The sequence below is a fragment of the Epinephelus moara genome, chromosome 13 (genome assembly GCF_006386435.1).
Source record: "Epinephelus moara isolate mb chromosome 13, YSFRI_EMoa_1.0, whole genome shotgun sequence".
NCBI lineage: Eukaryota > Metazoa > Chordata > Actinopteri > Perciformes > Serranidae > Epinephelus > Epinephelus moara.
The window spans coordinates 20,367,353-20,379,521 of NC_065518.1; the positions used below are offsets into that span (position 1 = coordinate 20,367,353).

General features: G+C 41.1%; 1 protein-coding gene across 1 annotated transcript in view; it reads left to right on the plus strand.

The window, feature by feature from the left end:
* Window positions 1-2,094, plus strand: part of LOC126400249 (testisin-like) — a 19,020-nt gene extending 16,926 nt beyond the window's left edge. Inside the window, exon 7 of the mRNA XM_050060810.1 lies at window positions 2,090-2,094. Within this exon, the coding sequence (XP_049916767.1) occupies window positions 2,090-2,094 (5 nt within the window). The remainder of the gene's footprint in view (window positions 1-2,089) is intronic.
* Window positions 2,095-12,169: the final 10,075 nt, after the last annotated feature.

The window sequence follows — 12,169 nt, forward strand, 5'->3', positions numbered from 1 at the left end:
CCATGTTGCAAGGATCTGTACACAATTCCTGGAAGCTGAAAACATCCCAGTTCTTACATGGCCAGCATACTCACCGGACATGTCACCCATTGAGCATGTTTGGGATGCTCTGGATCGGCGTATACAACAGGGCGTTCCAGTTCTTGCCAATATCCAGCAACTTCACACAGCCATTGAAGAGGAGTGGACCAACATTCCACAGGCCACAATAAACAACCTGATCAACTCTATGCGAAGGAGATGTGTTGCACTGCGTGAGGCAAATGGTGGTCACACCAGATACTGACTGGTTTTCTGACCCCTCCAGACCCCCCCAGTAAAGCAAAACTGCACATTTCATAGTGGCCTTTTATTGTGGCCAGCCTAAGGTACACCTGTGCAATAATCATGCTGTCTAATCAGCATCTTGATATGCCACACCTGTGAGGTGGGATGGATTATCTCGGCAAAGGAGAAGTGCTCACTAACACAGATTTTAGACAGATTTGTGAACAATATTTGTGAGAAATGGTCTTTTGTGTATATAGAAAAATGTTTTAGACCTCTGAGTTCAGCTCATGAAAAATGGGAGCAAAAACAAAAGTGTTGCGTTTATATTTTTGTTCAGTGTATGTAATGAAGCTCGTGGCTGTATGTCGTGGATGAAGTGTTGCTCCATGAGAGTGACTCTCCGTCTTTCAGGCAGAGCCTTGGGAAAATAGCGGTCACAGGCAACTGAAGAAAAAAAAAAAAGCTATCGAGCATCAGCTTTACTTACCAGTGATTACTCTGACATTCACACAGAGGCACACATCTGAATTTTGGGGAGATATGCAATTTTATGAGGTGTAACGGAAGCGTAATATAACGAGTAGGGTAATGAATTACTGTTGGCAGGGAGTAATAAGTAATACATTACATTTTTAGAGTAACAAGCCCAACACTGGCACTAGCTAGGTAACGCTGGCTGCTTGTCAACTCCTTGATCATAACACAATATTGTAACCTTCACCACTGCTCATTTTAGAAAGGCCACTGCAAGAAAAGTGTTCTTTGTAAATGTACCATAATGTAGGCTTGCTAACATTAGCATGTTAGCTAATCTCTGAAATTCAAGAGCTGCAATAATAATTACAAAACAGGTTAAACCTTTTCTAAGCCAACAAAAGAAAGCAGCTCAACTGCCTGAAACCAAGGCCGCAAGGGCTTGAAACCAGGGCTGCAAGAAAAAATTGACGTCATTCTTTTCTCTCAGCCTTGTGAGAGAGAACAAGTTTCTCTATTCTTGTAGAGTATGTAAAGGCCTTAACAATGGAGGCAGCATTTCAATAACAGCACACTCAAAGTCCTACTTTTTACTCCCCATACGTTCAGGCGTCACAACTCCTCCTCCGCAGTGACTCAGCCTGTGAGTGTGTTTGAGCTTATACCTATTTTTTTGTTATCTTTGTGTGAGTGAAGTGTACTTGGTGTGTTTTAGTTTTGTCTGCACTTGCCTGCCCCCCCGCCAGTCTGCCAGCCACCTATCCGCGTCTGCCAAGCAGTCAGCCAGCCATCACTCATCACCTTTCCTGTCAAGATCATCCACCCCCGGACAAGACACCAACCCCCCTCTGCTGGAACTACTACTCATCATCCCCAAGACCTCTTTCACCATTCACTTTTTCATTTAAAGACTGGTCTTGTGCCTAACAAACATGACATCAGGAGTGAGTGCAGGATCTCTCCGCTCAGTTTAATCAGGAGTTATGGCCTATTTACTTCTGTACCATGTGTCAGGCCTCTCAGCCACTCTGCCTCTCCCAGTTATTAGTCAAGTTTGTTTATCATTCCCCTGTCTTGCTTTGGTACTCACTGTTGTGTCTCATTTCAGGTGACTTCACTTCCTGTCTTTGTCTGATTCCCTCCAAAACCTCACCTGGGTCCCCTCCCCCATGTGCCTCACCTGTGTCTCATTGTCTAATCACCCCTCTGTGTATATAAGCACCCTCCCTAATGTGTCCTGTTGCCAGATCGTCTTGTGTCCCCTGTGTCCAGCGTTTCCAGCATTCTTTCCTGTGATCAGATTGTCTGTGTAAGACCTTTTTTGCCTTCCCGTGTTTGCCTCTAGCCTAGCCCTTTTGTACCTCTGCCTGATATTATTGCCTTACGTGTACCGACCTTGCTTGCCTGTTTTTTGACTGTGGATTTTGGATTGTGGATTTTTGGACTTGGTTGCTTTAATAAACTGCTTCTCAGATTATCTCGAGTGTCTCGCTTTTGGGTTCACCTCACCTTGGCTCAGTTCCCTGACACCATGCCTATAGCAGAGGGTTTTGGATTGGAGGTGGCCATGTTTTTTGAACAATTTTGCTCATTTACAGTAGGATTGTGTAACCCAGTTGCACATTTGGTGTTGATAGAGTCAAAGTCCAAAAAAGTCTATTCATATTAGGCTACTGTTTTCATGTAATGCAAATTGGCAAAGATTCCATCATGGTGGCCTTAACTGTCCAAGAGGCTTTTCTGTAGAGCACACTGAGCTGAATATGTGTCCTACAGGCTGGAGAGAGGGATGTTTGGGGTGCTTTGCTTGGCCTGCTGCCCCCGGATAATCGTATGAAAATGGATGGATGGATTTCAATTTAATCAGACTCACGGTATGAACTTTCTTTAAAAGTAGGTCAAACAGGGAGTTGGATGCGTCTTTTAAACACTCTGCCAAGTATCTCAGCAGCCAACGCAACTGAATGAAGGTGTGGTAACAATGATCAGCATCTGGCATTCAAGTAGGGACAAACAATAAATTACGGTTCCCTCATGCATTCCTGTCTTGCTTCAGTTCAAACAAATAGGTCACACTAACAGGTTGGGGCAGCATGCACAGTCATTTCGGTTTGAATGTAACTTACATAACCACAATTAAAGGATTATATTGCTCTTATGTAAGCTAGATTCATTTAAAAATAAATAAATGGCAGTCCCAGGTTCAAGCCACAAGCAACAGGAGGGGCCTTTGGGCATCACAAAACTGAGTAAAGTCACTTGAGCTGGTTTAATTTTGTCTAAAGGAGTGAGACCAAACAAACACTTGATTTGTCATTACAGTACATACAGGGTTTCAATAACTGCACACTCAAAGTTGCTCCCCATTTATGGCATGTGAACAAAACTTGATTGGTATGTTCAGGATTGAGTGCAGGTTCTCTCCAAACAGTTTAATCAAGATTGCTCAAAGAAAATGTGAGTAATGGCCTTTTTCCAACAAAGCTCCGCCATCAGCGGCGCCACCAGGGATTTTGGGCTCCATAAAAAGATATCACATTACACCCCACCACCACAAGCCATGTGAATCCTGTGCAAATACTGTAACCACACCTCCAGAACAAGTAGCGTAGTGGAGGATATACCCACTTTTTTTTCTGGCTGCCCAGAGTATACCCACCTATGAGCCAAAAAAGCCATTGGAATACACAGGACAGCGTACCCACTTCCACCTCGGTTACCTACCCATCTACCTTGTATACACCTCATCAACCACCACTACACCACTGCCCAGAACCAAATCAACCCATTCAAACTAGGGGTGAGAATCACCAGAGGATCCAGGATACGATACCATTAGGATACATAAGTCACGATACAACACTATTGCAATTTTAAATATGTTGCAATAAAATATACTGCGATATTTTGCAATTTCTTTTTTTTTCAACTGTAAATTATGTCTCCAAAGGTTTTAGTTTAATATGTATTTGTGAAATTAATAATTGATATAATAAAAAAAGTTGATACATGGCAATGTGACGATATATTGCCACACAAAAATATCGCGATACTACGCTGTATCAATTTTTCCCCCCACCTCTGATTCAGAGCTTTAAATAACTGTACCATTGCAATATTGTACTTTTTACTCCATTATATTTAATTGTCATTAATACTTAATTGTGATTTTTTTAAATGAAAATATATATATTTTCCACTTAGGTGACATGATAAAATATTACACTACTAAAATTGGCTCAAAATTGACAAATTACAACATTAAAATACTCTTACATATAAACAGAATCATTTAATATTTTATCATAACCTAAGGAGCCCATGTTATGATCCTAGGAATGATATTTCTATGATTGTGATACTCTGAAAGGAGCCATTCTGCATATTGAGTACTTTTTACTTTTGATACTTTGAGTACATTTTGCTGAAAATACTTCGGAACATTTTGAATCCAGGACTTTTTCTTATAGTGGTGTATAGTGGTGACTGTAGTAGTTTTACTTCCACCACTGACAATAACATCATATGCAAAATGTGACAGCATGCTGCTCACCTCCTTCCTCAACTGATTTAATACGAGTAGTTTACTTAAAGTTTGACTGTAATGATTAAATGGAGGCTTAACGAGGAGCAAAATGTAGCACTCAGAATTGTCTGTGAAGATATTAACAGTTAGGGGAGCAAACATCGTCTAATTCACTATGGAGTAAACAGGTTAATTTCCACCACTCACGGTGACCCACCTGTCTGTGTGAAAGATTGGGTGACATACTGTCGGCCTTTCTTTTCTCTCTGCTGTCTTTCTTTTCATTTCTTCTACCCAAAGGGTGCCTTTGGAGGCCGAGACGCCAAGACACGAGGTTCAGCTTCACCGGCACTCTTCCCTCCTCTCTGTAGTAGATTTCCAAGGTGAAGTTAGTTTGACGTTGGATATTCGACGGATATTGGGATATTCGTTCTGGGTTCAACAGTGATTTCCACCTACCTCTCATAGGCAGAAAATAATGAGCAACATAGAGTAGGGCTAATAAGGCACACCTCCTTATAAATGGGTTTCATGCTCTTTCTATTTTATAAAATGATTATCTGTCGAATATCCAACGTCAAACTAACTTCACCTCGGTTAACGGGATTACCATGTGCGCCAGGTGCAGGACCGAACCATTTCATGAAAATAGAGGGGGGAGAGGCCAATATAGAGGCTCTTTGGCTGTTAAGCTACTTTTTGAAACCAAAAACATGAAAAGAAAAATAAACTGCTAATATTAATTAGCACATTCTTAATGAAGTCTTCTGTTAATGGTGATGGGTTAATAGCTTTTTCAAAAAAAAAGAAAAAAGTTCTAATATATTTTATTAGGATTAGGGCCATGTAAAAAAAAAAAATCTTGTAGATGTACGACTTTATTCTCATAGATTTGAGTTTTATTCACCAACTGAGGTACACTTGTTTGGCATTTGTGGCATCCCCTATGGATGGGGCTCAAAATGTTTTGGTAGGCCTATTCCCCAACACGTCATGAAGATATTTGCCAAGATTTTTGATGACTGGACAAATCATTGATGAGTTATGTCCAAATTCCTTTAAGCCTCACCCTTTACAAAGACGGGCGGGCTGCCATATTGTTTGACCAATCCTGCATTTTTATAGTGCAAATGTGTATCTCAGTCCCATAAGGTTTTTTTCCAAATTTAGTGTTGCTAGAGTCAAAATTCAAAAATGTAATTTTACTGTTTTTTTACATTACGCCTCTCAGCCTCTCTGTATTGTAGAGGTCAGTGAGTGGTTTGTGTCACTGCAAACCAGATGCATTTGCAGATTTGATTTGCAGATGCATATCAGGAGTACAAAACAGATCTTCAACACAGCCAAACTCATTAACACAAGTGCATTAGCTTCCCCTGGAATAATCTAACTGTATAGTGATGGTTAATAGTAAAACATAACATCCATATTAAAGCTTATTAAATGTCAGCATTTTATTTGAGTGGCAGAGGTTCAATGAAGCTCCACATCAAAAAGCCACGTGATGTGAACAAGTAACTGTAACAGAATCAAATGTGACACAAATTAGAAGGAGTTGAAGAAGCAGCTGGAACTCTGGTGCCACCTTGTGTCTGTTGTTATGCATATCTACTACACTACTAATATTTTTTTTTTTTTTTTTTAAATCTCTCTTCCCTACAGGGTCACAGGCTCAGGGTAAGCACAGTCATGTCTCATATATTCCAGACATGCATTGTGAACACAGCTACAGATGAAAAACATTTTTAACCTCACACATGAATCAGCCTCACTTCACTGCACTGACTCACAGCTGTCTATGCTCTGTCAGATTGTGGAGTGGCACCTCTGAACACAAGGACTGCAGGCAGTAAGAATGCCACAGCTGGGTCATGGCCCTGGATGGTCAGCATGCACATTGGGTCTCACATCTGTGGAGGGACCGTCATCAGTGACCAGTGGGTGCTCACAGCAGCCCAATATATTGTAATGTAAGAGAAACTTACCGGTTCATCTGGTATACCGGCTGTAATTTCCTGTATGAAATTATTTTTTCATATACTGCCATATCGATGTATAGTTGAAAAAATCTCTCCAACTCTTCAACAGGGAGCAAAATATATTATAGTGTTTGCCATGAGGAGCAATACGGTCGGATCATGCTGTGTATTGAGAAGGGACCCATGTAAAGTGCATACCCTTCTTATAAGCCACAGCTAACTCTCCAACAGGGCAAAACACTATGATAAACATTTTCCAAAGGAGGTATGATGTGAAGAAGGTTGGTTGCTTATAATTTACAGACCTGGGTTTTCAAATCTGTGTTTACTACTGAGTGCATATCCTTCAACTAAATGTCTCATGTGGCATTCATCCACTTTTATCCAATTTTTTTTTATCCAAAACTTTAGGTTATTTAGTGTGGCCCTCTATGTTGTGCTTCACAGCTGGAGAAGTAATAACCCACGCAGTATCCTTGCGCACTCAGTATGGGAAGCTATTGTATCGTACGTCATAGCCTGTGATCCAGTAGCCATCGTACAGTCTGCATATATCAAACTTGATGTTGTACCAAAGTTTATGAGATCCATGTCACACAGTGTAGCTTGCACTAAACTTCTTAGATTGCTAAAATCTCACAGTCTGCAGGAGGCTTAAGTTACTAAAAAATATATCCTGGACACCCGAGATTAGAGTCACCATAATCATAATCTGATCAAATGTATTTTCCTTCTGTTTCTAAGTGTTTTTGCAGAACGTTATGATGTCACAGTGAAACTGACCTTTGACCTTTTAGATATAAAATGTCATCACATCATCATTTTATCCTGTTAGACATTTGTGTAAAATTTTGTCACAATTAGTGTATGAATTCTTGAGTTATGGCTAAAAACATGTTTTGTGAGGTCACAGTGACCTTGACCTTTGACCTTCAACCACCAAATTCTATTTGGTTTATTCTTGAGTCCAAGAAAATGTTTGTGTCAAATCTGAGGAGATTCCTTCAAGGTGTTCTTGAGATATTGTGATCACGAGTATGAGATGGATGCAAGGTCACAGTGACCTTTGACCCTCAACCACCAAATTGTAAACAGTTCCTTCTTGAGTCCAACTGGATGTTTGTGCAGAATGTGAAGAAATATCCTCAAGGTGTTCTTGAGATACTGAATAGATGAGAATGAGATGGATGCAAGGTCACAGTGACCTTTGACCTTTGAACACCAAAATCCAACCTGAGTGAGTTACAGAATAGTAAATTTTGGAAAGAAAAAAAAATTATATGTAAACATTACTGTTTTCATGTTAAACATTTCTTTTTCCTATTGAAATTTGAGTTGCTCTTGAGCATTCCTGCATTGTCCTGAAAGGTGGTTTTTTTTCCAAGATAATGAAGACATGACCCGCCCTACTCTCCCTCTGATTGGCTAATACCTGTTGCCGTCTCTGGTTGGGCTGGTAAGATTTAGGCAAGAGGAATAAGACTGGTTAGGGTTAAGGCAAGAATGCCAGGGTAAGCCAATCAGAGACAGATTAAGGCACAGTAGGGCGGGTCATGCCTTCATCAGCCTAGGAATAGAAACTCTTGTTGGAACAGTCCAGCGAGTGTCCCAGTTGTGTGTCATTAACCCTGTAGGGACTGAGGGGGTTTTAGGGAACTGTGATAATTTTGCACTCTCTCATGTTGCTCAATATGAGCAAATGTAAACAGTATTTTCAGGGTTACATGACTTGTAGGGAAAATGTATTTCAGGATTATACTTAAAAAAACAAACAAACATAAAACAGGTCAATGAATCTTTTGTAACAAGAATTTTGAGGTCACTTAGGAGTGTATGAAGCTCAAACACTTTTCATCTGCTCCATTGCTTTGAACAGTTAAGTGTATGTCCTATTGTTTTGGGATAAAGAGTTGGCAGTGGAAGGGGTAATCCTTCTTTTCACTGAATATACCGGAAGTAGAACTTGTGGTAAAATGCTCAGCATCTTGCATTTCAGCATGGACTAAACAAAAGATATCTTTTTTCAATCAACTTCCTTACTGGACATTCCTCGTCATGCATCCTCCTCTCATGCCTCAGTTTTCTGCGTCCACAGGAGAATCGCGGAAACTCAAATAGGGCAGTTTTGGTTACATCACAGGCAGGCAGCAATGCATATTTGACCCGATGTTGCTAGCTGTTAGCCCGCTTTTCCAGCTATCTAGATCAGTTACAGAATAATAAACTGAGAATGGTCAATAACGTTACCAAGAAAAAAACAACTGCAAATACATGAACATTATTATTCTTAACGTTACATTTAGGAATTTCCTTGAGTTGCTGCTGAGCTGCATTTTTCCGATAAGTCTTCTGTGTGCCTTTTTTTTTTCCAGGATGGCAAATGGCATGACCTGCCGTACTCTCCCTCTGACTGGCTGATACTCTTTGCCTCACTGTTCAGGTTGGTTAGGTTTAGGCAAGAGGAGTAAGACTGGTTAGGGTCAAGGCAAGAATGCCAGGGTAAGTAATAAGTAACAAGGACATCCGCCACGGCCTACTTAATCTGAAGTCACGAAAGTCAACTTGATGAGCGAGCGAGTGTGGAGCAGTTGTGAGCGTGTTAGAAGGGTCCGTCTTGTGCTTGTCAAAGCTCTGGCATTTGTGCACGTGAAGCTAAAATGCTCTTTCACGATGATGTTGTGGTATCTGACGTTCTACTGTGATGCTCTGGGTCAGATGACCAGTTAGGGGCCCAGGGTCAAGAAGGTATATATGGCCAGAGTCAAGAGGGTATTTATGGCCCAGGTCAAGGATTGGTGAAGTCCAACTAGGGTGTCTCTCTGTCATCTGTTTATCTTTGTCTCACATTTCACAAAAACAACCAACCTATATAAGCAGGGTAGTTGGGGCTGTTATTCAGAGCAGTTCATATTGGCTTCGAACCCTCTCTTAGGCAATCCTAGGTGCTTGATTTGATGCTGTACTTCTTGTAATAAACCTTTTCTGTATACAAGCAAGACGGTGTCAGCGGAGTCTCCTTCATCACCCTCATACCATCGGTATTTCATAAACAACAATGTGTTTCCGCTTAGGGATACTGTTCTGTGTGCTTGCAGAGCAGAAATGCTCCCTTGCAAGTATGGTTTTCCACCTGATACGCTTTTGTGCACTCGTATCACACGCAGGTGCCTGGTTTATATGTGCACAGGTTTTGAGATCAATTACATTCCACATGTATGGCTGTAACTGTATACTGTGTGTGCCTACTCACCAACTTAACAGTAGTTCAGTAGGATTAAGACAGAAGCAGCCCATTAACATAGACTGAACATGTGTGGACTGCATAATGTGGAACCATAAAACAGCAGCAACCCAAGTGATCTGATTTTCAATATGAAATATATGTAAGATAAGATACACCTTTATTGATCCCATAATTGAGAAATTCCAGTAAACTCAGTCATTAGCCATTGTTCCAGCAGCCCAAAATTCCAAAACCTCCTTGGTCCAAAATATGTCCCACTGGAACAAAAGCCCACTTCTCCTACAACCTGTTATCCAAAAAACAAACACTCATTGCTCCGAAGCTCCATATTCCTGCAAAAACACACTCCCTGCAGTTAGACAACCCGGTCACCAGAAAAAATTGTATTTGCATTGTACGTTTCCATGATCCACAGATACCTTAACATTTGCAACAAAGCTGTGGTGAATGTGGGGTTAGGTTTAGACACAAAAAACACGTTATGGTTAGGAAAGGATCATGTGTTGCATTAAAACGATTGGTGGCACAAATGTCACTGGAAAAGCAGGGATTAGTTGTTGCAAAACAATTGGGTTCGGTAGCTAAAACGCTGCTGGGAAATGCCACAAAGGGTTGGTAAAAGCACCAAGAACTGGTGGCTCAATGGCCATTGAGAAACACTGCAAAGGTTGGTACGGACACCTGTGATAGGTGGCTAAAACACTGCTGGGAAACTTAAACTGCAAGGAGTGTGTCTTTTCAGAAGAACGGGACTCTGGACCAATGGGAATTTCTTTTTGGTACAATGAGCTGTTGGAGAAATGGGCTTTCAGTCCAATGGGACATTTTTCAGGCTAATGGGGCTTCGGAATTTGGGGTCATTGGAACAATGGCCTGGTGCCATAAAATCATCCACCTGATGAGCCAAAATGCAAGACTTCTTTTGATTCTGATCTATAAACAACCAGTAGGAAAGTACCTTGCTTTTACCCACGGACTACGCAAGAGATACTGCTCTGATCATTACTTTCCTTGTTGAGAAATTTCCAGTCATGCATCCTTCTGTTGTACTTTGGTTAAAAAAAGGAGGCACACCAACTGGTTTGGGCAGCAGTTAGTCATTTGACTCTGAATGTAACTTAGAGTAACCTCAACCGAAGGATTCCATTGTTCTTACATAAACGGGATCATTTAAAGAATACATAAATTTTACATAAACTAAGTTGTTGGTATATGGACGCAGACGCTTCCAGCTACCTCTCTGACAGCTCTGCTAAATTTGTGCTAAATTTGTGCTCTTGTGTCTATTTTCCAAGTGTTGGCAGTGCTTTTATGGTTGGCTTTGGACAGTGGTGGCTTGTGGCTGCGAGTCACTCATTGGGATGTGGAAATCAGCACACCAGCCTGTAAACCTCCTTTTGCCTACTTCTGTTAGCTAGCTGCTAGCTAGCCAGATTGAGGTTTTTCAAATGTAAACATCAGTAAACATCGAAGAAAGATGGAGAAGAATGGGCATCAGCCCAACCAGCATCTTGCTAGCCATTGTACATGCATTAGGGTTAAGGAGACTGGTTAGGGTTAAGGCAAGAATGTCAGGGCAAGTAAATCAGAGGTAGATTAAGGCACAGTAGGGTCATTCATGCCTTCACCATCCTAGGAAAAAAAACCCTTGATGCTAAAGTCAAGGATCCTTCCTTAGTGGGAAGGGTCCTTGACTTTAAGGGCTATCAATTACGATTACTGCCTTGCGGTTGTATGCCTCTGCAAACCAGTCAAATTACAGGTTACATCCATGCTTATCCAGATTCAAATGTAGCCAGGATGGATGTTGCCGCAAAGAAACTACTAAAACATGGATGCTTCACACACGTCTTCAAACCTGCAGCACAGAGGATCTATACAATCACCAGTTTCAAGGTGGACATCTAAAACTAGTCACCAATTCAGTATCTGACCAAATGTCTCCCCTTCTGTCTCTGAGATATGACATTGAATAATGGCCAGAGAAGTGTTTTTGCAAATATCATGATGTCACAGTAAGGTTGACCTTTGACCTTTGATATAAAATGTCATAATGTTATCCCATTAGACACTTGAGTGAAATCTTTTCCCAATGAGCAAATTAATTTGTGAGTTATAGCCAAGAACATTTTTTTTGAGGTCACAGTGACCCTGACCTTTGGCCTCAGTTCATTGTTGAGTCCAAATGGGCATATGTGCCAAAATTGAGAAAGTTCCCTCAAGGCCTTCTTGAGATATCACGTTCACAAGAATGAGACGGATGCAAGGTAACAGTGACCTTGACCTTTGACCACCAAAATCTAATAAGGTCAGAAAAGATTCCATTTTGGCTAATGTTGGATGGTACAAAAGTCGCACGAAAAGCAGGGATGGGTCGATGAAAAACACTAGAGGAGGTGGTTCAAACGCTGCTGGGGAACACCTCAAAGGATAGGTAAAAACACCTGCAAGGACTTTGGAGCTATGGCTGTTTGCTTTTGGGATAACGGGCTGTCACAGAAATGGACATTCAGTCCAGTGGGATATTTTCCTGACTAATGGGGCTTCAGAATTTTGGTCCGTCGGAGCAATGGCCTGTCACCGTAAACGTATCCACCTGATGAGTGAGAATGGAAGACTTTCGGTGTAGGAAAGCACCTTGCTTTTTAACATGGACTCAACAAAAGATATTGTTCT